At 37.1% G+C, this 27,008-nt stretch overlaps 1 protein-coding gene across 4 annotated transcripts in view; it reads right to left on the bottom strand.

Annotated features, from left to right (window-relative positions):
• ADGRG6 (adhesion G protein-coupled receptor G6) overlaps positions 1–27,008 on the bottom strand; it is a 129,995-nt gene that overhangs the window by 38,756 nt on the left and 64,231 nt on the right. For 3 of the 4 annotated variants that reach the window (XM_087817656.1, XM_087817657.1, XM_087817658.1), the window contains exons 4-9: positions 24,848–25,471; positions 17,418–17,486; positions 8,952–9,037; positions 6,242–6,294; positions 5,196–5,258; positions 1,586–1,728 (exon numbers count right to left, since the gene is read on the bottom strand). In XM_087817656.1, the coding sequence (XP_087673782.1) occupies positions 1,586–1,728; positions 5,196–5,258; positions 6,242–6,294; positions 8,952–9,037; positions 17,418–17,486; positions 24,848–25,471 (1,038 nt within the window). Of the gene's footprint in view, positions 1–1,585; positions 1,729–5,195; positions 5,259–6,241; positions 6,295–8,951; positions 9,038–14,970; positions 15,058–17,417; positions 17,487–24,847; positions 25,472–27,008 lie in introns of all 4 variants that reach the window. The other variant, XM_087817659.1, reaches the window with a different exon arrangement.

Here is a 27,008-nt window from a genome sequence, read left to right as displayed (position 1 = left end):
ACATTCTGGGGTTCCTTGGCCTCTGAGCACAGAGCAAGGGCTGTCCTCGCAGGGCTCCTTCATCTTGTACAAATCACCGTTTGTCCAGCTGCTTCTCTGTGGGGGCATCTGCCCCCCCCCCCCAGGAGCCCTGCTGGTCAATAAGCGAGCATGTTCCCACAGAGGCTCGGAAACCGCTGAGGAGGAGGGTCACGAGCTGTAATCTCCCGTCTCTGACTCTCTGTGGCCGTGTAAGGTGGCACATTAGCGAGGGGTGGCCCACAGCAGGGGGTGCCTGCTTCTTTCTTACCCCGTGATCCTGGCCTCGGGCATAACCATGGTCTTCGAGGCTGAGGAGTTCTAGTTCCCCCGCTTTAACCTGCTGCGTATGTGCAGGCCCAGCGCCACAGTTTCCTTCTGATCTCTACCAAGGTACCGAATCGTAACGCAGCTGTAACCGTGGGGTAACAGAGCAACAGGTGCTGGCCGGGAGCGCAGGTGGTTAGAGCCAAGGCTGCGGGCTTGAGCCCCGGTGAGGGCACAACCAAGCAGCAACCAATGAATGCATCACTAAGTGGAACAACAAATCGGTGTCTCTCTCTTTCTCTTCCCCCGCAACTTTACTTTCTGTTTCCCATAGTTTTGATCATTTGCTTTTTTATAATATTCCCATCAAGCCTCATTCATTTATTTAAGTATTTAAGTGCTGGGGAATGTGTTGGGTGCTGGGGGTAGGGAGGTGGAAAAGGAAAGAAAAATAAGGTGTGTTCTCAAGCCAGAGGCAATTTCTGTTTAGAGAAAATATATATATGAACACACATAAGTCCAGTTACATATTATGGTCTCCTGATGTCTACAGTGCCCTGGGTAGCTGGGCAGCATGAAGGGTGGCTCAGAGGCGCTGGTATCTATCTACACACGGGTGACGCCAGAAAAGGCTTTATAGACGAGGTGACTCTGGGCTGCCCTTAACACATGTAGGGGATGAACAGGCGGACGGTGAGGGCAGGGAAGAGCAGCGTGAGCAACGCCCAAGAGAGGAGGCATCCGAGAGCGCGGCCGGTTGGGCAGGGCAAGCAGAACCGCGTGCGGCGGGAGCTCAGGACGGTCTCTAGGTAAGAGCTAAGTCTAGGTCCTGGATAACTCCCTGATTTCGGCCTATTCCTGCAAAGACAGTGGTGTCACTAGTAAAGACAGAAAACGTAAGAGAAGGAAAGAAATGACCTTTTATGAGGTTTACTTCATTAGTGTTTCCATACGTATATATACATACTCTCTTTAGTCCTAAAGTGGAAGCGAATTCTGGCCAAGGCTATCCTAGCATTTTGCTCATACTCTTAGTATTTTCATAATGCATCCCTAAAAGAGTATAAACTCTCCCCTGCCTCTTTCATTCCCTTAGATAGAGAGGCATCGAGTTGATATCTTGTACGCTAAACACGTCAACCATTTGTTATAATATCACTGCTATGATAAATTTAATCATCAGAAAAAATAGCTTTAAATGAGCAAACACCACAATAGGAAGAATATTTCTTTTGCTTCAATTAAACCTGAATATATAGCCATGTAAAATACATACTATAAAAAAATTAAAGGCACTTACCTATTTGCCTCACACTGACTGTATCTAGCCTCAGGCCCTCATCCAGGGTCTCATTATTTTTTAAGAGCTTCTGCCGAATGGCTCTTCCTTCTAAATTGAGATTGTTGGTAGCATTGTAAACTAGAAGCGCCCAAATCGCCAACCTGGGGAAATATTGTAGATAGAACTGTTGTTGGGTTGGTTGTTTTTTTGGTAGAAAAATAGAACATTTGGATATAATAGTAAGAGGGATGACCATAAAATGTTGACACTAAAAAGATATACCAAGGCACACACAGGCTTCTGTTGTTGCATAAATGATAATGTTGAAAATATATCAATGTAAACAGATTTTATAGGATATTGCATGCATAATTCTATCATATGTCACATCACCCTACTTCTTTTTTATCATTTAAACTGATTTTTTTATATTTTATTTTTCAATACCCCATTTCTTTTAAGAAACATTTTTATAGCATACATGCAAGAAAGGGACATACTTATGGCTAATTCTACAGTTTCCTTATAGCTAGAAATAAAGTTTGTTAGAAAAATTAAATTTCAACTAATCTGACTAAACTGATCACTTGACTTTTGAAATTATTTAGTGCTATTGTTTACAAATGTGTTACAATTTCTCCAGAATTGTGATAAATTATTTTCTATCTCAATGAAACATTTGCAAGTGCTTTGCATGGTGAAAAATTAAAGTACTACTCAAAATATACTTTGAATATTTTTTGAAAAATATTCTCTGGGACGCAGAGATGTATCATAAAACCCGTATCTAAGCTTTTGGCTCTACAATTTGAAGTAATATAATTTTCGGTTGAACTGTAATAGCACCCATAATCAATAGCAGAAATCAAAACAATTCAACACTGAGGTAAAATTAAATCACGTTATTTTGTCAGGTAGAGGAGAAATAGTTTCCCTATATGTGAAAGCTCTGGCTCTACAACAGAACTTTCATCTTCATATTCTGTGGAGAAATGAGTAATATGATGTAAGTCATTACATTATCAATACCAGTTATTGTCCATGTGCCAAAGTCATTGTTTTTAAAATAACCATAAAGCACTCAGTGGAGTAGCATTGCATGTTTTATTTACGAAATTCTGGGGCATCGATAAAAATGAACTAGTCAGAGTATTAACATTTTTGTGGAGCTAAAAAGAAAAGGAAGAGTTACGTGAAATATTTGCTATTGAAGGTTAGGTAAAATTAAAAAATAAAAAATCGTTCTATTTTTCCCCTAAATATCTACACTAATCTCAAGGACAAAATGCTCTACTGTTTTCATAATTCACTTTGAAGGGCTATCTTTCTCCAAAATGATCTGCTGTTTAATGTTCATATATAAGTCTTATTTCAAGATAAGACAAACATAGGTGCGAGTGTAAATGGTGAACTGGGATAATAATTTTTAACATGGCCTATGAAAAAGCGACCATTGATTAAATTATCATTGAAAAGTAAGCTTTGCCACTCCGGTTACTGAGAACCTCCAGTTGGGGCTGTGACCTTCTACTTCTCTTGAACGCTGAGAACATAATTAGCACAGTGTGTTGTGGACGATGTTGAACACCCCATTCAGCAATCCAAGAATGAGCACGTATTGTCACGGGTCTCACCTGGATTGTTTTCCTCTCTCATCCTGAAAACTAAAACTACTTTATAGTGCTGCAAAGTCAAGCTCTATCTGTCGCTGCCATCAATCGTTCTTTATGTGCATGAACCAGCCTCTGTGGCTTTGGTTTCCTGTCTGTCTAGGCGATGGAGTGCGATAACCTTATCTGAAGCTATGGTCTGTGTTAAGTGTTACAATTGAACTGAAAGGAAAGTTTGGGAAAAAAGAGGATGTGTAAAACTAGTAGACTATGGTTTTAAGAGAAACTATGAGACTATAAAGGTTTATCGAGAGCATTAGAAAGTAGGGAAAAAAAGAGAGGGCAGGAAAAACTATGAGAATAAATTTTCAAACGACGTCAAGAATTCACAAAAAAGAAAAACTAATTGTGCGGATTTTCCTATCTACATCGTCTTAGTTTACTCTCTCTATACTTTTCTGCGAAGTTACCCAGAGGTTTGAGAGACAGGAAACCAAGACTCCATGAATTTAAATGTCTTTCAAGCAAGAGTTTCTGAGGTGCTGACACAGACTGCTGTTGGCTGGCTGCAGCACTGTCAGGTAGTGGAAGAATCACAGTAAGTAAACTAAAAAGGGCAATGCTGACCTCCTAGGAGAGTCTGCCACTGGTGATACCCCCAGCTAGGGCTGCCCCAGGTGCCAGGTCAGCAAGGGATGCTGGTCACCACTGGAATCATTATTCAAGGCTCCATATGATCTAGCAGTAAGGCTTGGAGAAGACATTATTTGGCTAAATAGAGGAGAAACGTCCATCAAGAATACAGTATTGCCCAGCTGGTGTGAGTCCGTGGCGGAGTGTCAACCCATGAACCAAGAGGTCACTGGTTCGATTCCTGCTCAGAGCACATGCCCAGGTTGCGGGCTCAGTCCCCAGTAGGGGGCGTGCAGGAGGCAGCCGGTCAATGACTCTCATCATTGATGCTTCTATCTCTCTCTCCCTCTTCCTTCCTCTCTCTCTAAAATCAATAAAAACATATTAAAAAAAACAAAGAATATAGTTTTGAAATACATTATTCCTCAGATCATAAAGGAAAAAGAATAATGACCAGAAACCCCACAACTTTCCTTAATCAGATGGCTCACTCCAGTCTGTTGACTATATACAGAATGATGAGCTTCAAATATAACTTTAAAGACATTTTTTTTATAATGTTGAACAGAAAAAGAACAAAGAAGAAAACTCCCTGGTTAACTCTCATAACATTTTATTTTTATCTTCTGATAATGAGAATGTATCAACTGAAAAGAAGTCCATTGCATCATTATGGTTGTAAATCCATGATTTAAATTCAGTCCATTGAAACTGAGCAAGACTTATGTAAACTTCTGTTCTTCTAGTAATTTTATTTAATTCTATGGAGACATAATATAGCAACATAAACACATGTAGGAATTTAGGATGTTTTTCAGTATACGGCACTCCGAATAGCTGGCTTTCATGTGCCAACTGATTATATATGGTGGACATATCCATTAAGTTATCTGCCTGCTTGAGTCACGATACTGATATAGGTTTAAAATGGAAACTTCAGAAAATTAACTGATGGCTTTAAATGCAGAAAATATTTGTCGCACCTATTACCAATACCATTATATGCTATCATGCATAAATATCTTACTTCAAAAACTACAACGATTTTATTTTTCTTTGAAGGTCTCTTGGAGATGAGAGCTAATTGGAATTGGTTATTGTAAATTAGCTGAAAGTACTAAAACTAATAATTCATTCATTTTATATGTCCTACTTCTGAATTATTTTTCATCAGAAGTACATTTGTATCTAGTCTGCTCTATTACTTTTTAGCTATAAGAAAAAAAAAAAATTAGTGTGCATTAGTGATAAAAAAAATGACGTAAGTGCGCTATGTGATTAACATGTTTCTCTCCTATCTCACTGTTTTAATTTCTCTACCAGAGAGTCAAAACAGGGGCAAGAGAAAGGGTGTTATGCTTTCTCTAAGACTTTCTCAGTGTTACCTTTGATCAGTTCCAATGCTTCTCTTGACTTTAATCTTGTCCTCTCCCGTGTTCAGGTGAAAACTGTAAATAAAAATACGTAGATTCATTATCAACCTATCTGCCATGACACCAACAACAAAATTTGTGGAGGTGGAAATAAGCCAGTATTTCCAAATGTGTGTTCTGAGGTTCTAGTTTTTTCACATGCACGAGACAAACTAGCTGCAAGTCAAGTAAGCTTGGCAACTACATTTCCTTGCTCTTTTCACGATTCACAATGCATTTTAGTATGCTAAGCATCTGAGATGTTCTGATATATAGAAAGCAGCTTCAGTTTGTTTAATAATGTACCTCCTGAACCCATGTGACCAGCTGATCCCTTTCTCTGTGCTATTATAGCTCTTGGGTATACAGAATATATGCTTAGGGTCTACAAAATACATTTTAGATAGCCAATTTTAGTATAAAACTGTGAAAACAAGGGGCAGAGGAGCATATATGGATGCTACTACGTGTTTGGGATTTAGTGAAGTTTTTAAATAGAATAGTGACAGATAATTTTGAAAAGCTAGGTTGCAATCACACTGTAGATGTCCTATTCTTGTAAAAAATTGTCCTCGAACTAGGGTGCATGCAACCCAGGGGGCACTCTAGATGGCCCCCTGGGGTATGAGAAGAAACTAACAGAACTTCTACTTATATTTCATTATCCTCTTTTAATTTGTGGTACATCATAACATACAATATATTCGTTAAGTAATACATGCACACATATATATATAAAATTTATTTAAAATCACAAACATATTTTGGGAATACAGGCTAAATTTAAAAATAAAATGATTTAGGATCCAAGATCAAAATATTTTTTAAAACTATTGCTGCAACACTGAAGCTTTCGTGCAAAGAAACGACATAATATAGGGTTGATTTAAAAAGGTTATGAAAATGGCACACGTGTGTATGAGTGTGTTTGTGTGTGTAGGTATAATCAGAGAAAGATAGAGTAGTATAAAATTAGATACTACTTTTTATTTCTCAAATAATTCATCCTTGTCATTTACCTGATATTAACCACATAAACAGTGTAGTTCCAATTTTGGAAGGTTGAATTGAGCTGAAAAATACAATGGAAAAGGGTGAGTTTTGGTAATACTTTTTTTAAAAAAAATCTGAATCAAGTTTCTTCCCTCCCAAAAGATAAGTTGTTATCAGAATAAGACCCTGGGAAAATCCCAGAGAGCAAAGGAGTGAAAGAAAGGTAAAGATAAGAGTTCCTGGATCATTGCATGCCAAGAACTTTACAAATGTTATTTCTTTTGATCCCAAAACAACTAATGAGATAGGTATTATCTGCCCCTGCTGTCTTTTAAGTGAAGAATTGGGCTTCACAGAGATGGAACAGCTTGCCCAAGGTTACCCAACTAGAATGAGCAGGTCCCAGACTGGAACTCAAGTCGGTCAGTCTGTAAACACTGTACTTTCCTCTCTGGCTCATATTAGAATGGGTCGCCAAGTTAGTCATAACACTGCGAACTTAGCTGTAAGAGGGTGCGTAGGGAAGATAAGCACATTAACACCTCCAGAGTCTTCACTGAACACACATCAAGGTGCAATAATGTTTTCCTAGCGATTATCATCTCACAAAAATATTAGCAGTAAGAAAAATTGTAAGTCAACCATGTAAACCTTTAAATAAAACTAACCAAAAATGACTTCAACATATTGGGGACTATGTTAATTATTATTTGGTTATTGATCAGTCTTTTTAGGTCTCAGCAGCAGGCTTTTTAATGAAGCGATGGATTCTTCTCCACACAAACAATAAATGTTCATGTGCATTGTCCAGTACAACCACAAAACAGGATTTCCTTCCTGGCATGAAATTCTCTTATTTATATATCACTTCCAAAGGGCTTTTAGGTCATGATTCATATAAATATTGAGCTTTACTTGCAAGCATTCTAAAATTAAATGTAAATTCTAAGAAATTCTGACAGAACTTTTTAAATTGTAAATAGTAATAATATAAATAACAGATACCACTTATGTTTTCTGTTATCAAGTATCTGCTTTGGTATCTTGCATCTTAAACTGATAGTGTCCAGTAAAGTTTAGCTTCAGATGAGAATGATCCTATGTTGAAAAGCAAGCATGAAATAAATATAAATGTAAAATTATCTCTCTCTAAAGCAGGTTCTTGGTAATTTTTGAGATTCATAGCATTAGATGTGGTTTATTTGGGAATGAAAAGAAAGAGTTTTATCTTTTGAAAACATTCTGACTTTAAAAAAACAAAAAGAACCATGCTGGAAAGAAAACTGGACGCAATAATACATTCTTTCTGTAAAGACCGCTCTCCATTTAGGAATTAAATATCTTCTAGTATTTAAATTAATTACTAAAGTTAAGGGGTCACTCCAAAAAGTCAACAGTAGCGGTTTTTCTTTGACTCCTATTAGAGAATTTCACTTTTGTCCCCAGTTTTGGAATAGAATTGTTAATTACATACTATTGTTTCCTGTGGTCAACTTGTTTTAAAGGGTGTTGCCAAAGACTATGTTTTTCTATCGTTCAAATATGTCATATGTATAAAAAGTATAGTCGCCAGTACATCTCAAGGCATGGTTTAACTCTTTTGCCACCAAGGGACATATTTATTAGACACCTGTAAGAAACCCACTTTTCTTACTTCAGAATGTATACCCAAGTGACTTTATTCACAACAGCTGCTTGAACTGCAATGGTATGATATCTAACAAGGAGTACAAAGTCCCAAAGTACAGCACTGATAGGAAAAATTAAATAAGTAATGGAAATCTGTGAAAAATAAAGTTTTTGAGACTGTTATGAGGAAGAAAAATAATAAAATAAATCCATGTGTTGTATTTGTAAGAAGAAGAAAAAAGAAAACAATGTTAAAGTTTTTTTAAATTGGAAATTACCAACATTTCATCAATATAATACAGGTTAAATAAATTTTGATATAAATGTCCATCAACAGGTGACTTAAATAAACAACAGCCACATAATGGAACCCTATACAGTATTTTAAAAAAGATACAGGAAGGTCTCTGTGTACTAATGTTGCAAATCTGGCAATAACAAAAATAAGTGCAATGTAAAATGGTGTGTAATTTATGTGTAAAAAGTATAAAATAAGCTTACTCTCTTTCACATGCACAAATTCTAGAAAAACCCAAGAAAAAGTTACAGTGATTTCCAGGCTCACCTCCAGGCAGATAAGCTACAAGGATGGGTGGCAAGTTTTCATGATACAGTAAGTCCTCACTTAAAGTCACCAATAGCTACTGAGACTTTCAGCGACATGATACATAATAAGACTCCTTTTACCACGGGCTAATTGACGTAAATAAGAATTAAGTATCTATGGCATCTTGTCAACGTTATAAGGAAATCACATCGAATGAAATGGCGTTATTCAAGGGCCTGCTGTACATCTTTTTAAACTTTTCGGGTTTTGATTCAAAAATGCTCAAACAAGGAATAAAATAAGAAATATAACTTTAAAAACAGGGCTGAAAATGTGTGCGTGTAATAGCAGATAAAGATACCCAGCAGCGCGCATGGGCTTGTTAGCCTAAGGCTCCGCTCTGGTCCCTTGTCAACTGGCCCGTCTGCGCGAGCCCGGCGCCCCCGGGAGCAGCGGGGCCCCAGCTCTGGGCGCCCAGGGAGCCGGACGGGAGGGGCGTCCCCACATTCCCACCGGCCAGCAGCAGGAAAGCAGCGCAGACACTGCACGAGCTCACTTACCCATTCGGCCACCTTGCTCTGCACCTTCACCTCGGGGTGACGGAGGATGTTTTGAATCACTATGGAAATTCTATAGACAATCCCATCTGTCCGTTGGAAATAGAATTTAGCCCGTTAAGTATATTGTAGAGTCATAACATCATTAATGTAAATTTACAATCACGGAATTTCATGCAACTTAAAAGAAACATCTATGCAGGTGCAGAAAACTGCTGAGGTATTTTGACTTTATGCTACTGACCTCTGCAACGTCTTAGGGTTAGAGATTAGTTTACTCCTACAGATAGTTCATTCATGCCTCCTAAGTTATTACCTGCAAGTTCATATTTTTAAATTCTATATATTTCTAATATCTATGGTCTGTAAAGTGGTGATTTTTTTCATGTACACTTTGATTTCTTGTAATGAAGTTATTCTTGTCCATTCTAAAGGGTCTGGCGTGTGAAAGCGGGTGAGACGGGCAGGCGCCAACCCCGAAGAGAACAGGCTTACGCAGGTTCTCCGCCCCGGCCTAACCCCCCTTTCCTTTCCTTCCCCTCCCCAATAAAGCTCGGACTTCTGCTAAGTTATTGGGTTGGATTTCACTAGATTTTTTTAATCAAAATTCCATAAATGTAGCCGTTTGTACCAAAGTAGAGGGGAAAGTAATATTTGCAGAAAGAATCTCAATTGTAGTAGCTTGCTTTGAAAAGAAAACGATGTTAGAGGGAGTTCTGCCTTTTTGTTTTGGGGGCAATCTTTAAAGTATGTCACACACACGCGCGCACATACACACGCACGCACACATGCACACAAATCAAACTCACCACCAGGATTTGCTAAATCTCCCCAGATGCATGTCACAGGGCACCTTACTAAATAAAATATGGTAGGTTACTGAGAGAAAACAGTTTCTTGAATCTCCCTTATACCCAGTCGTCTTTCTTCATGCTTATGTTTTGGTATGTCTTGAGTAAAATATGCCCAGAAAATGTAGGAATATATAATTAAAACAATGGCGAAAAACAGATTTAATAAAGATTTTGAGGAGGCAGTACAAAAAAAAAATACAAAAAGCATGCCTCTGGAAATTCCCAAATTTACCAAAATGCAAATTGCTGTCCAATTACTAAAAGAATGATTTTCCAGTATATGGGTCAGAATCTCATGCTTTAAAAAAAAAAAAAAAAAAAGCCACCCCAGGATGTAATATAAATATATGAAATTGGTACAGGTTCCAGTGAGTTTAATTTATAAACATTAAGTTATTTTAGCTTCTAAAACTCTTCAGGTATTTTAATGATCCTGAATTTATATTCCTTTAAAAATATTCTAAATAAAAAACATTCAGAGAAAGATATTTAGACAAATAATAATAATTCAGACAAAAAGACAAAACAAAACATTTTTACACTTTAGACCTCATCATATCAAAACATGGACATTCCGAGTGATTGAGAGGAAATTCAAATTGCAGGAGTCCCAGGTTGTATATTTAGTTCAGGGTCCTAGGAATGTTCCCTGATGCCAGGAGAGTAGTGAAAAGCTGCCACTAGGTGGAGATCTAAAGCACGTGTTTGTTCAACAGAAGTATCCTTTCCCTCTCAGAAAAACAGAGCAAAATACTAAAAATCAGTGTTTTCCATCACGGACGTGTCTGAAACTTTATGGAAGCATCTAAACATTTAAGACACTTTTCTTTAAATTTAAATATTTCCTACCTCACTCTTTATCCAATTCATTGTTTTTGTAAACAAGACAGACAAGCAATGTCAGAGGCAGCCGAGATCAATTTACAAACACAGGCCTGTCCCTAGTCCTGCTGCCTGCAGCGAGTAACCCACGCGGGCCCGGAAACCCGGCACCGGCACCCGCGCCACAGGCTCTCTGGGCTGCGGGCATCACGCAGGCCCCGCTCAGGCGCCTGGGGATGTGATGTTTTTACACTTGGCTGAAAACTGCTCGGCAGGGGCTACTAGTCACACTTATTTAGCAATTTTGAAGAATGTGGGTTAACAAGAAATGCTGACATATCGAAACGCGATGCCCCCTGAAGGGCTGGTGGAGGGGCCCTGGCTGCAGCAGGACCGCCGGCTAAGCGCTGTGGGTGCGGGTGCGGGTGCAGGAGCGGGAGCGGGAGCTGGAGCGGGTGCGGGAGTGCACAGCCTCTCCCTGCAGCCTCTCCCGACATCCTGCAGCCAGGCTCTCGCCCCATAAACCTTGCGGCCCCCTCGGTGACTCAATAGAAAAGCTATTCCCAAAGCTTCCTTTGTTCCAGGGACTTCAAAAGATGAATGTATTGTCCTAATTATGGCGTCCAGGCCAGAAGAATTTATGGTAGACATTTCTTCGGGGAAAAAAGTATTGAAGAGTGTATTCATCTTCCAGTTAGATAACTCTTCCAGCCACGAGAACGTCAAAGTAGAAATTACTGCTTGCCATTACACATGTGGTATTACAAAACCTCATTCCTGTCTGGAGGTCTTTCTCCAATTAATTTTTTCCTTTTTGTCTTCTTAACACTTTTTTCAGTTTCTTGGAAGATACAGAAATGACATTACTGTATTCACTCTCTAGTCAAGGTTGTGAAATATAGGTTTGAAACGGAGATTTTTTTTTTTAAATGCTCACTCAAGTATATATTTTTAAATTGATTTTAGAGAAAGAGGGAGGGGAGAGAAAGAGAGAGCGAGAGAAACATCAACGTGAGAGAGAAACATTGATCAGTTTTCTCCCATGCACACAGACAGGAATCCAGCATGAAACCTAGGGATGTGCCCTGATCACAATCGAACCCGCCACCTTTTGGTGGACAGGACGACACTCCAACCATCTGAGCCACTAGGCCAGGGCTGAAAGGTAGATTTTAAAATGTATATTTGAAAAGATAGATATTCATATATAAAGCAAATGTTATTTTAGATTCAAGATTATTTCTCTGAACTAGTGATGAGAATTACGACAGTGGCATTTGTAATATGACTGGAGTCCTGCTCACCTGACACACATAGTTTCTTTAAAGATTCCTGGTGTGAACAGCTAGATTGATTGTTGGATCCATACAAATATCATGAGAGGGAACTTTTATTTGAGTAGTTAAACATATGTGAGACACGAGAAGCAGTGTTACAATTTGTACTTGTAAGCTAGATTTTTAGAACAATAATAAATACTAACAAAGTTAGTTCTTCACTTGGGTTGCTGACCTCACAAAAGTTTAATATTCAGTAGCACTAGAGTGATGCTTTAAGCATAAAAAATATAATTTTGAATGGAAATAATAATTAGTAAAGGACCTTTTCTTGGAAATTTAATAGGAAAGGTTAAAACTTATTTGTGGAAATACCTAGATTATCTTCCATTAGTTCCTGATATATCTGTTTGTGAAAAGTATCTTAAGAGATAAGATTTTCTTAGTATATAATCCCCCTCATTACTGAGGAACTCAGTAAAACTCTTTGGTAGTCCAGAGTTTACAAAACCAGGTAAAACGGATTTGATAGTTTGCCTGCCTTTCTTACACTGGCTGAAACAGATTCTCTAACACAGGGTGGGGCAAAAGTAGGTTAAAAGTTGTATGTGAAACACAGAGTTTATTCTTCATTATTATTTATTAATTACTGTATTATTTTCCATATGAGCAACTATCAACTACTTTTGCTCCACCCCGTATATCAGATCACAGGCCTGAGAATGTTTACTATATCGGTTTCCCAAGGAATAAAAAAAGTGTATCTGAAATTGTTGACAGTATGTGAATGATCTCAGATAGTCAAGGTCAGGACATTAAATCTCATTTATTCACAAGGTGAACAAGTAATTCTCTTTTCAATTATTTCAAATTTGACTACACCAAAGAAAAAAATAGTATTTAGATTATAGTCTATCTCTAACACTTTGTTAGTCTCCATTTTTAAAAAGATAACTACTTTGGGGGGTTGAGATGTGAGAAAGCAAGAGGATATAGGGAGGATCCAATAGCATTGTTTTCGTTATATTTATTTTCACATTTATTTATTTTTTATTATTTATTTATTTATCTATTTATTTATTAATTTTTTAAATATGTCTTTATTGATTTCAGAGGGAGGAAGGGAGAGGGAGAGAGAGATAGAAACACCAATGATGAGAGAGTCATTGATCGACTGCCTCCTGCAGGCCCCCGACTGGGGGTTGAGCCCGCAACCAGGGCATGTGCCCTGATTGGGAATCAAACTGCGATCTCCTGGATCCTAGGTCGATGCTCAACCCTGAGCCACGGCCAACTGGGCTTCACTTTTGTTTTAAAACAAGTGGTTATGGTTTCACTTTACAATAGTCATACCAATTTTCCCATACAAATGAAAATGTTTAAATAAAAAAGTGAATGAATTTAGAAAAAACTAAGAAATGGATGATAGAGGTGGTTCAAGGATGTGGTAAAAAATATTGGTACACAAATCTGAGTACACAATTTTGAGAATATTTCTACTACATGACAACCTATGAATATTTTAAAATATTTTTAAATGCTAGGGCTATATTTTTATCAAGAATCATCTGACTTAGAATTTTTTTCTTTAATGTGGTCAAGTCAAACCATTTCTACTGATTCTAACATTTGCTTGCTTTGTTGAAACTCCAGTAAAGGTTATGACGCAGAGAGATGCGGCCTAAACAAAGCTCTCTTCAAGAATGTCAGAAATGATATGATTGAGTGAATACAGCTCTACGCCACCAAGGCAAGGACTCTGAAGCATCGTATAAATGTTCTTGGGCAGCAGAGGATGTGCCAGTCCTGGAGGGAGAATGCCACAGAGGCTCTTTGTATGTTCATACAAAGAGTGAAATGCTTCGTTAGAATTATAATATTCCCATCTACTGGCGGGCGTCCACGTGAAATATGCACTGGAAACTTCAGCTGCTGTTGCTTTCTTGGGGGTTGCTGGAATTTTTGCTCCATCATAAATCTCCTTGGTGTAACTACCAGAATAACCATAAACACTTCCCTGAATCGATGTCTTTATAACTCTTTACATTTCATGTAAAATATTCCATACTTCCAATTTAAATGTCCCTACAGAGGAAGTTGATGTAACTCCAAAGCCAAAAGAAAAAATGAACTGTGTGGGTTTCTTTTCTCTGGGTTGTGGTCCCTGGTGATATATTACAGATGTCTTGGCCTCACAACTTAAATGACTGGAGTTGGGAAAATTCTTTTGTTTCTAATACCTCATATTTGAGAATATGACTGTATTCGAGGCAATGGTGTGGTCACCTGATTGGAATTTCTCTTTTTCAGATGAAACCGAAATCACTTACTCTGAATTACCCAAAGGCTATGTATGTGGCCCATATAGGAAACATTAACTAAAGCTCCATTCACCAGGCTTCTCCCTTGCTCCTGTCTTACCTTATATAATTGCTACATTTGCAAATTACAAATAATATAAATAGAAAATCATATATGCAATAAAGGCAAGATGTATTTGGTAGTTATTTGAAGGTTTTTCAGTCAAAACTTGATTTATGCTTTAGTTGATAGAAAAGCACATTCTAACCATTATTCTTCAACAAATGAAAACAGAGCAAGTTATTACCATATAAAGTGATTTAAATGACACAAACATTTAAACATAAAGTTGGCCTTAGTGAAAAGTTAAATTACTAAAATTAGGTTTCTTTTTAAAATTATAAAATCCTTTAGAAAGTATGTTCCTGAAGAGAATAATCTGACAAAATACCATGAATAAATTTTTTCCGGGATCTCTAGCATAATATAAATTCATTCCTTTTAATAACATGCATTTCTCATAAAAGTTCCTTTGAAAGAAATTTTAGCTAGAAGTACAGAGGAGTGGTGCTGGAAATGAACTCATTCCACTGGTCATTAGAAAAAGGAACTCAAGAGAATCAAGTGATATTTATTTTACTAGCCTTGCAAAAGTACCAACTGATTCCAATAACAGAAACTTTGTTGGAACATTAGATATTTCCACCCTTAGAAAACAACTTTTTATCACATCAGAATACTACAATATAAAAGGTAATAGTTTCTTACCATTGCTTTGTTTAGCGATTCTGTTAGTAACAGGCATGTTAGTGGTGACAGTAGGTGGTGTAGTACTAGGAGAACTTACAGTAGCTGCTAATAAAGATGAGAAAGATGTAATTTTGCAAGGAGCATATGGCAGTTAATATGGATGAGCAACCCATAATTAATTCATGACAATATATGGAGAAGAAAGGGAAACTATTTCTTGCCACTAATTGCATCAGACTACAGGTTATTATGCATAAAATGAAGCAATGCTTTCTATGGCACATTAAGAATCAGTTCGCATGTCCTTTGGTACCATATTGCACGATCTGGACCTGGCACGAAGAGAATGGAGCAAGGGCATTTAGACTCCAGGCCTAGGTCTGCCATGAACAGGCTGACAACCACACTGTGAGTAACTACCCCTGCAGAACTCAGTTTCCTGAATTTGTACAAGGAAAAGGTTAGAGAAGGCAGTCTATACCACATCCATCAGCTTGAAAATTATCTAAACTAAGTCGGTCTTCCTGATTTACTGAGAAGGGAGGAACAAAATCTCAGAGGAAAACGAATTTCTCCTTGAGAAGATGAATTTAAAGTAAAACGAAAGAATAAAATGTATAGACTAAATCAATCATCTACAGATCCCAATAACTTTACTAAAGTGATGGGCAAAATGGATTTCATAAGGACAAATTTTATGGGGGAGACATTTCACAGCATTATGTCAGAGATATGCTTCTGATATCATTAAAACTCTCAAAGATTAAATCCTCATGTAATGCTTTGAAAATATTTTTCTAAGGCATTCTGAAGGAGATATACCAGGTGGGGCAGAAGTAGGTTTAGAGTTGTGAATACACGAAACACAGAGTTAATAAATCTATTGTAATAAAAATAACCTGCATGTCTTTTTCCATACAAACCAGTGTAAACCTACATTTCCTTCATCCTGTATAAGTAGCTAAAACACTATACATATAATATTTCTTTAGTTTATCCTAGGAGTATATTTGTATTAAATGTACATTAAGATGTACAATAACCATTTGTTAGGTGTCTCAATTTTTTAAAATTTCCTAAATTTAAAACATTTAAATGTGTTTACACAAAGAATTACCTCCTAAAAGGTCTTTAGAAAATTCTGAATTCCTTGTTTCAAAATATGCATTATTACTTTAAAAAAGTATCCCTTCTGAACTGAAAAATTTTCTATTCCAAAGTGATATTTAATACTTAAGAATGGGGGTTCATTTTGAAGTCTTTTTAAAAAAATTACGAACAGTTATATTTATCTTAATGCAAAATACATCAATAAACAGGAAAATGAGTTTTGGGTCATTTAGGACACAGGTGTAAAAATAGCTGGGCATCTGGTCCTGTGATCCAAGAAATCAGTACTATAGGTATCTCAGATTAAGACAAAAAATAAATAAATTTTACAGACCTTTAGATCTTGAACTAGGCAAAATGTGTTTCTTTTTCTGTGTCATATAATTACTTTTAAAGTACACTGAGCTCATGGAAACTACTTAATTCTTTTATTTTCATAAGGTATTCATTGATAATAAAATAATGTTTCAGAAAGGAAACAAGATAATAATGAATCACAGCCCTGCTGAAACCACAGAAGACATCTTCAGCTTCTGTTCATTTAGTCCCACTTCTAACCATTACTTTCACGCTATGTTCCTCCTAATAAGAGATCCAGCTTTTACAAAAGACATGATCATGATTCTTAATGTGGTACATAGAACATGCTACTTCACAAAGAAGCATTTAATTGAATAAATGGATGAAAAGGGTCATGGGAAATTAGGAACAGCAATAATAAAATTAAAGTAAAATATATTATTATTTTAAAACTTATAGGAATTTAATTACATATTATTTAGCATGCAACTGTTTAGTCCATAATATGTCATTAGAATGCTGACCATAATATAATCATTATGCATTATAATAATTAATAAAATTACATTAACATTAGTTTAGTATAATTATTTTTATCTTAATATTTAAGTTATATTGCACCTCATAAACTGCCTATGGTCTTATCTTAAGCTTAACTGAATATTCAACTTAATTTTTTCCCCTTGAATTTTAGACATGAACACTTTTTCAAAACACTGTATGGATGTATTTACACTGGACCTTTGCAATCTTCTTGAGAAGACATAGGGGGAAAAAGTGAAATCAACCCTTGGTTAATAACATATAATTATTCACATCTAAAAAACTCAGTGCTTTATGGAAATGTGGTCATCCAGTCTGTGAATGCATTCTTTCTCCACACTGTACGCACTGTGCACCCACGCAACTAAAACACATCCAGAAATTCTTCTGTTTTGCTGGTTTCTGGCTTTCCAAGAGAAAATTAAGATACAAATCAAAACAATAAAAACTACATTATCCAAAATAGCAAGCAGAAAACAGAGAGACTCCAGAGGACGACGCTGGCTCCCTACCTTGGCAGAGGGTCCCCAAATCTGCACAGTTGGCTAGTTCTGCTGCTGGGAGCGGGATCAGGTAGGAACCTTGATTAACACAAAGGATTATATAAGTTGTACTTAAGATTTAATATTATCCAGAAAGAAAATCATGAGTCATATGTTTGGTATACTAGGAGCAGCCCTAGAAGTGTCCACCAGTAATACTCCAACATTAAGAAAGTCTTTTAAATTCTTTGTGTCTTAATTTCTGCAAATGTAAAATCAGGTTATTGAAATATCCCTCAAAATCTTTAACTCAGTTTATTGGCCATCCACACATGAAAGAAAAGTTGTGTAAAAAGTTCAGGGCTTTTTCACATAATAAATTATACAGCTCTGGTGGAAATTTGTACAGATGAAATAATATAAACATCAAAGATAAGTTTCAAAAGTAAACTTGGCTATGAGTACTCATAAAACGCACATTTTCAGTTCCTAGGCACTAGGAACTACTTGCAATTCCAGAAATGTGTTTCTGTAATTTCAGGTTGGTCTCTGGTCTTTTTATTTCAAGCTTTTACTGACTCATCCTCAGTAGGAAACACATTTGATTTTCTAGCAGGGGCAGTGGGTTTTCTCTGTTGCACTAAACTTCCCTCTGACAACTAACAGACTTTTATGAACAGGCTGAGGTGAGGGAAGATGGGTGAAACTTTTCAGTAAGCATATTGCACTATGAATAAAGAGAGAATAAGAACAAATACACACACATAAACACACATTCAATTTTTAAAGGACATTTCTACAACAGTAACCCCATTCAAATGTTTAAATATTTTCTAAACTTTCCTGTGGGAATAGTACCTGTGGGTAGAGCAGGTACAGAAAGATGAGCTAACAGGTGTCCAGGTAAATGTGTGCAAAACACGAGGCACCCCCAGTTTACTAGCATCTTAGGAGTCCCGGCTCCTTCATTCCTGATCGCCTCAGGCAGCTGGCCTGAGGAAGGAATCATGTTGCCTAAGAAAGGCCCAACCCTATAGGCAAGTCTGGTACAAAGCTCTCATTGCAGACCTTTACATGTTCATTCAATAAAAATTCACTGACTGTTTACAGTGTATGAGGCTCAGAGGCTAGAATAATACTTTGAGATCAGGTCACTGCTCTCAGAGAGGCACACATGGGAAACGGCTTCATAGTCCTCTGAGTGATGGGGGGTGTTTAGTAGCCCAGAGGAGGGCATGACCAGCAGTTTGGTGAGAAGGGAGAAGGGTGCAATCCACTACAAAGAAGAACTATGACGAAGATGAGTCATCACTGTACTGATCATGGGATAAGAGACTAGAGATGGACATTTCTAGCAGACAGAATTACTGAAGCATATACCAAGAAGGCAGTGAAAAGATCTGGGTGCTCAAGTGACATAGCATTACTGGATATCTGTAGAAAATTGGTAGGAATGATCAGATACATAGGTAATGGATAAGGACCCTGGAGAAGGTAGGCACCACAAGTGCAGAGCCTCTGTCTTTCTAAGGATGGTGTATCCCACCCACCTAGCAGGTGGTGCTCAAGCTTTACTGAACGAATTACTGAATGGATTATGAATAACTGCTCACATCTTGAACTCTTTCTTAAAGGAAATGGGAAAAAATGAAAGGGAACTAGGTGAGAAAGTTAGATTTATGTTTGAAAACGTCTAGGAGGCTCCATAACCAATTAAATGAAGGGAGATACAAGAAGCACTAATAATACTAATCATTTAAACTTGGTATCATGAGTAAAATGGCAATGGACAGAAAGAGACAGATACAAGACATTTGAAGACAGAATGTATGGGAGTCAGTGACTTTTGGGAACAGGGAAAGAGAAGACAACATGTTGCCAGTTCCCAGCTGGAGAAATTGGTACATAAATAATCTCATAAAAGGAGATAGGAGATGCGGGAAGAGGAGCAAACTTAGGCGACGTGGGCTAACTCGTCAGTCCAGTGATGGAAACTGAGGTGCCCGTGAGACATCTCATACATGGCAGGTGCGCATGGCTTGTAAGAGGTCTCAGCAAAACGCAAAGAAGCTAATGCTGGGTCTGGGATGACTGCAGCTACAGTGAAGACCTGAGAGGAGAAAGGGATGTCACCAGAGATATTCCTATATTTAAGGATCAGATTTTTTAAAAAGAATTATAGATTTGAGAAGGTAAAAATAGCTCCTGTAGGAGGTGTTTTTTTCAGAATTAAAGTGAAGAAAGTTTCATGGAGGTTGTGGCAATAACAAGTGCACCAGAAAGGTCAAGAATGATAAAGACTGAGACCTTAAACTCTGCACTGCATTTTGGTAGCAGCTCTACAGACATTTGTGTCAGGAGCGTGGGAACGATGAACTCTAGACTGCCAGCGTTTGATTGAGGGGTGACTGCAAAAAGAGGAAGCTTGGCTATGAAAGGAAGCAGAGATAGGGAGGGGGAGTTTTCAAGACTGAAAGCTTGGACAAGTGTGCTATGGAAAAAGAGTATTTGAGGAGGCAGAAGCTGAGGTCAGCCTCAGGCAGAAGTGAGGTAGAATTTTATCTTGAAAGTTTTCTGTCCATTAATCTTTCTCATCAGGCTTAACTTCTGTCCTCTTCTTGCAGGACCTCATTTCTCCTTAAGGTACTTATATGTTAGTAAGGGACTTCTAAAAACTAAAAAGCCTTCAAAACTCAAAATGAGTGAGAAAATCTCAGCCACTGTAACAGGCAAGAGAGGAGACCCTTGGATGGAGTTCCTGCTCCTCTCAAGTTACACACAATGTTGGCAGTCAAAGGCTCCCTCGGCCACTTCTGGCCCTGATACAGTATCTCTGGGGGACAAAGGGAGATAAGGGGACATTGTTGTGGGAAAGAGGTTTCATGGCTAACTACATTTCCAGTGCAGTGTATTACAGAGCTTAGAGGTGGGAATCAGGAAAGAAAACCAGAAGAGTTGTGATTTACAGTAAGACACTTGACAATTTTCTTTTACATTTTATCAGTGTCATTGTATAGGAACAAGTGTAAATTTCAGTAAGTGACAACCTCTTCATGGGAAATCGTAACATTGACTTCTCGGTGTTTAAGCTGTCAGTTGTTCCTTCTAGGCACTTAATTTAGCAAATGGACATTGCTTTATAAATACCCAGTACACACTATTTTATGATGAGTTGATATAACAATAGGTATTAAATTTGATAATTTTGGGGGGAAACAGTGTAAATACAAGTGATGAGTCTTATTAGAGGGAAATTATATTGATAAATAAAATCTTGCATTACAAAAACACCAAATTATATAAATACAAGAAATATAAAAAGTACATGCAAATTTTTTTTCTATCTAGTTCCATGCTCAGCCTATCTGCATAAAAAGTCACTATTCTATCAATTTTCCTAGGCCAACAGATTTACAAACCAGGGGATGGTTAAGCAAGGCGAGATAGCTCTCCCTCCTGGATAAGGGCAATGTGTTTGTTTATCATCAAGGAATTGTTCTCAGAATGTAACTTATTTATGCTCACTGATTTTCATAGAAACCACAAAGGTGTTTAAAGATATTTACTTAACACTAACTGCAAAATTTAGAGCCAAATTTCTTGGAAAAAATGTAATCACTGAAAATGGGCAGTTGATGAGAAGCTGGAAATCTTTCTTTTCTATCTGTTCTTCCAAAATTATGCTATTGAAAGGAGTCACTATTTACTTACACGAGTCGTGGTGAAAATGATTGATGTGTAGCCAACAACTCATTTCATAGCCTAGTTAATGATCATCCAAATCACAGTAGACAGCAATGAACCCTTAGCATGAGTTACAGTGGGGGAAAAATAATTCCTTTCAATTCTTTCTTTGCAGCTGTACTAAGCTGAATTTTATAATTTTTCCATAAATAAATAGTTTTCAAATAAAATTATCTCTGAGAGTCATTTATGCTCATAGAGTTTAAGCATCTGCAAATAACAAAGTCCTTTGTAATGATAAAGTGATTTTATCTTTATTATTTATATATAATTTAGTAACCTAAAAATGCTAGTCAAAAATCTGTTAGGGATAAAAGGAAGGAGCCAATAGTGAACCAGAGTTTTAGGGCCATGAAAAACAGAAATAAATTGAAAATGAAAGGGTAGGAATCCAAGAGGTGATGACGCCTCAGTAATTAAGTGCAAAATTTTACAGTGAAAACAAAAGTTGGTACAAATCCAAACATTTCTAGAAAAGAATGACAACAAAGTTGGGTACTTATGAATTATATCTTATCTCTAACCACAGTGGCTAATAAATGGAAGTGCTTATTAATGCTAGTTAAATAAATGTGATTTGTTTGAACTTAGACTATTCATTGAGTTATACACCTCAGGAAAGAACAGTCAGCAGTAAAATAAATAAAACTGGTAGAGAAGGCACTGTCTGTTCTTTGCGAGAATTGATGAACACTAGCCAGCATTCAAAGTTGAATCATAACACAGGCAAAGACTTGCACCTATAATTAAAGAGTCAGCGAAGAAAATTCTTTATCCACGGAGGTCATAAAACTGAGTATGTTTAACAGAAATTGTTCTAAGAAAGAAAATGATGCTATAACATAAAAAGAAGTGCTGCTAAATAAAGCATTTCTTTCTGAAAAAGACTGACAAGATTAACCACGTTTTTAAGAAAACCTGTTGAAAATTTCTTAAGTAAGGTATATTCCCCAAGTATGCTCAAAATAGTTTAGGAAAACTAAAAAGTCCAATCCTGAAACTGTTGAAACATTTATTGATTTTATTAAGGCTAGACTATTTCATATTTGAAACAAATGACAAGACATTTAAACGTAGTTAGTTCTGTTCTACTATCTTATTTTCATATGACAACTTTACTTAGCCATAGACCTTTAGAAAAAATCTACTTGTTTTCCATCACAAGTTGATTCTGAAATAAAAGTTCCTACTTAACAGACATCGTCAGGCCAATGGAATGTTCGTTAGGCATGAAATTCTGTTTTCCCATTGGTTACTGTACTTATTAGTTTCTGGAAATTACAAGTACCATAAACAGCAAGCCACTACATTGTGGGGAAAAGGGAAGGTTAAAATGTTAATAGAGCATACTTTTATTCAATTCTTGAAGTTTTACTGAGCTAATAAACTTAGATATAATCTGTGTCACAGGTATTTCCTGTCAGTTAATAAGTGACTTGGTTCTTCAGCTCCCAAAGCTGATGATTAAACGGCAGGAAACTCCCTCTCCCTCTCCTGTTATGATTCCTGAAACTCAGTCCAGGATATCTGAATCTATGAAATGTGGGTGTTTAGTGTCATCTTGGAATGTCAAGAAGACCACTACAAAAATTAAAGTAAATTCTCATCACTGATTAGGTAAGCTTGTGCCACTCCTTTGAATGAAATCATTTTGGAAATGTATAGATGACTATGCTACATGAGCGTGTATCTGGTGTATTCTGGTAGTCTTAAGGCTTGGGAAAGGAGTTTTAAAGACACATTGTTTAAAAAACAATAAAAATAAAACTCAGGGGCATGGCTGTGTTCCAATAAAACTTGACAAAAACATATGGCCTGCCATAAGCCCTCCTACTTTGTCAATCCCTGGTCTACAGAATTTCTTAGAGAAATTTAAGGATTTTTGTACACATTTTATTTTATTAAAGCATCTAAGAAGCATTGCAGGAAAGAATCTTATTATTTTTGTTTAAAACAAATACCGTGTTAACACCCTAGAAAACTAGTGTCTTCCCACAGAAGGCACTCTGGCCAGAAGAGATGGCTCTGAGACCTGCGCAGTTCTCACCTGGGTAAGAATTAGCTCCCCTACTCTAGTACTGAGTCCCATTTTCTTGACCTGCTGTTCAGAAGGACAGTATAATTGATGCTGGTTAAGAATGTGTGGGTCTAAAACCAAGCTTTTTGGGTTCAATTCCTGGCTTGGCCAGTTATTAATGAAGTGACATTGGTTAAATTCCTTAATCTCTTTGGGCCTCAGATTTCTCTTCCGCAAAATGAGGTTAACAATAAAACCCACATTGTGCGATCAATGTAGAAAATTAGTTTACATGTGTAAAGGACTTAAAACAGTACCTAGAACATAATATATGTATTAATTTAAGTATAAATTAAGTGTTAGCAATTACCAATATACCTAGCCAAATTATTTTCTTTTCTTTCTCTTTTTCTTTTTTGTTTGTTTGCTTGTTTTGTTTTGGTTGCCAGAGTCCTCAAATACTACTCCACAAAAAGACAAATGTTAAATGGTTTATATTATGGCTTTTACAATGACCGAGGCGACGGTGGCAGCAGGCCCCTAGCTACGGCTCTAGGAGTGGGCCACGGCCCTCCCCGCCCGCCGCCCCACAGCGCACACACTGGCCCTTCTCAGTTTCCTCACCGAGTGGAAGGGCCTCGGGAATCCCTGAAGGCGCTCTGAGAGCAGCTGGGGGGCACCGTTAGCTCGGACAAAGCTCCACAGTCTCCTTCTGGAACAGGGTCGTGGTTTACCCTCTTTCCAACAACCCACAAGGAAATGACTCCCCAGTGACATCACTTAATAGCCTCCCGGCCTCTGCAGGAGCGCTATGACCACACGGAGAGATGGGTTACCCACACAGAGGGGCAGGTGACAGGAGTTCCTCGGGCCGGCAGGGCAAGCACAGGTCACGGAAACCGGGGAGGTGGCCTCAGGCCTTCACAATGGGCCCTATTTTGTTGAAAGTATTGGGAACAAATTTCTGATAGACTCCCTTCTAAGGCCACTTGCAAATTACTTTTTAATATGAGGCCCCTTCTCTCCTTTAATGAGAGTTATATCTCATTAAAGTATTTGAAGAGTATTTGAAACAAATGACAAAGCCCATTTTCAAATAAAGAGAACAAAGTTCAAAGAAGACAATGATAATTTCTGATTATCTAAGATTTTCCTTAAATGGAGAGTTGTACTATTTAATATTGACTGAGTAAAGACCATGTTTCTAGGTGGTGGTTGTTTAGTTAAATAATGTAATGTAAATTTCATACCAGGATGATAGAAGTCAGCTTTGTCTGTATCATCTATGTGATTAAAAACAGTAACATTAATTTCTTTTATTTCAGGCCTGGTGTTAACATTTCTATTTGAGACATGATAATTATAACTATTGCTTGTTAGTGATAAACTGTGTAATCTTTTGTGATATAAAAAAACTTAAAAATGGTAGGACCAAAAGTTTTGATTGAAAAAACATGGCTTGTCACCAAATGTATACTATGAATAGCTGAGCAGATAACATTTTAAAAATTAAAGAGCTCATTAATGCTAACTGTATATATGTATATATACATACACACATGCATGTGTATTTATTATACACACATATGTGTGTAATGTAATTACATATGTGTATATGTATATGTATGCACATTTTTTGTTGACAAACATACTCATAGAGCAATGCTTTAAAAACAGAGTTAATACGCCAGAGACTTACCACAGCTTAGGTTGCTTTCAGCCTTCAGAGCTAGGGCTGGGATATTCCAAAAGTCATTTTGCCAGTCGACCACATTCCCTTTCACATTACAGCTGAGGTTGGAGAGGAGTTTGGAATTCATGGTAAAATTCCAAAGTCGAAAGTTATAAATGTCCCCTTTTAGAGAGGCGATTTCATTTTGATTGGAGCCCAACAACAATTTCCCATTCCCAGAAATAACTTTGTTAATGGTAGAATTGCATGGAACTGCTTCGTAATTTCTTTTGAAATTCACACCAACAGAGCCCAAAGAATTATTCCAAACGATGCAGAGCTGCTCAAAGCTTTCTGTGAAAATGTCTTCTTTATCCTTTGCAGGTAACACGCTGTTCAGTAAGCATTTTGAGCCAGATAGAGCTAGAAAGTAGCCACTCTTGGCCTTTCCAAAACTGAGTAATTGTGCAGAGGAGGCATTTGAGTAGGAGAAAGCCACCCATTCACCATCTTCCTTGCCAACTTTGGTTGCTTCAAAACAGAGCGTGAAAGCGTTGAGCTCCGGAATAGAGACACTTTTTGCAACAGATACCTGGTACGCATCTAGTGTCTGGGGTAAAATGACCTTCTGATTCCTTAAGGACACAGCAACTAGGACGAAACATAACAACAGATAAAACATGTTAGCTTCAGCTATGGACTGAGTGAGATGCAAAATGTCTGATACACCCAACCCCTCCACCACTCCACAGAGAGACTTTTGCCCCATCACTCGCCTTTTCACTGTCCATCTACCCTCCGTCACCAACCCATTACCTTATACCAATCATCATAATAGCAAGAAGAAATCCTACCCATTTAAACCCTAATCATGGTTGGACCTCACACCTAAACCTTTGAGGTACAGACAGCCACGTTAATAACAAGTATTTCTTGTTATCCCTGAACTGAAAAAAAACCCCCAAAACCACATAATTAAAAAACTACTTGTTTTAGGAAAGCTCTATTCATACTTAAGACTTTCAAAAATATGTTAGTTTCAAATAAGTTCTAAATATAATAACTAATAGTTCCATTTTCCGTTAACAATTGTCTTTCTCCCCTTCTGACACCCTATATCCTACTTATGTTCCCCATCACAAGGGTATTTCAGGAATGAAGGCAAAAACAATTCTTTTGAGGAGAGGGAGTCTAGTAAAACAACAAACAAAAATGGAATCTGAAGCTCTGTTTCCTTCACATTTGAGCTAGTGTGTGAGGGATAGTAAGGAGAGGGGTTCAAAGGGCAGATGATGGAGGGCCCACCCCAGCTCCTCCTCTGTGCTCTGTGACCTTGGACATGCTACTCACTCTGCTCTACCCGGCCTCTTCATCTGCAAAATGCAGGCGAAGGCACCGATCACACAGGTGGTCAACAGGAATTAAGTCAGTTAATACCTGCAAAGCACTAGGGCAGTGCTTGTGCCATAGTCAATCCATAGCTAGCACTGATTACTAACATAGATTACTATTATTATATGCATAATAAATTCAAAATAAACATACATTAACCTAGTTCTTCTGTGACATATGTGAAATGATTAAATAATACAATGGATTTAGCCTTATGCTAATATAATAGACATTGTGAATCATCATGAACTGATTTGAGAGAGAAGCAGCTCTCCTCAAAAAACTATTTTAATACTTGTTTCATATGAATGGCACTTTGAATATATTTTAATATATACCAAAAATAAGTCTATGGTAAAAACATCATTTCAATATAAATATTCTAGTTAAACATCCATGATGGACTTTGATAGAATTATGGATTTTAGTCTACTTTTTAAATATAAAACAGTTTACATGTCTATTAACCCAAAGAGATCTTATGCAGTATGAACCCAGTGTTCTACACACATTGTTAAAATAAAAAGTCTAGAAGCAAACATGTCCATCAACATTTTATTAGTGGTTATGGCTGGGAGTATATAAATAGATCATTCTAATTTCCTTCTTTTCTATTTTCAAATTTTCTACATTTTATCATTTTTAAAACATTATTTGAAAAATTAAAGCATGTGTTTCAATTAACCACACATATATCTAATGTCGATTACAAACAGTAAATAAACTTGTCACCAAAAACACAATTTATAATAATGAGAGTCATTTTCATTGCGATGCCTTTCTTGTTTCTTTTCTT

This window comes from Miniopterus natalensis, chromosome 5, assembly GCF_054644295.1.
Source record: "Miniopterus natalensis isolate mMinNat1 chromosome 5, mMinNat1.hap1, whole genome shotgun sequence".
Lineage (NCBI taxonomy): Eukaryota > Metazoa > Chordata > Mammalia > Chiroptera > Miniopteridae > Miniopterus > Miniopterus natalensis.
The sequence above is the reverse complement of the archived record's forward strand: the minus strand, read 5'-3'. Positions and strand labels throughout refer to the sequence as shown.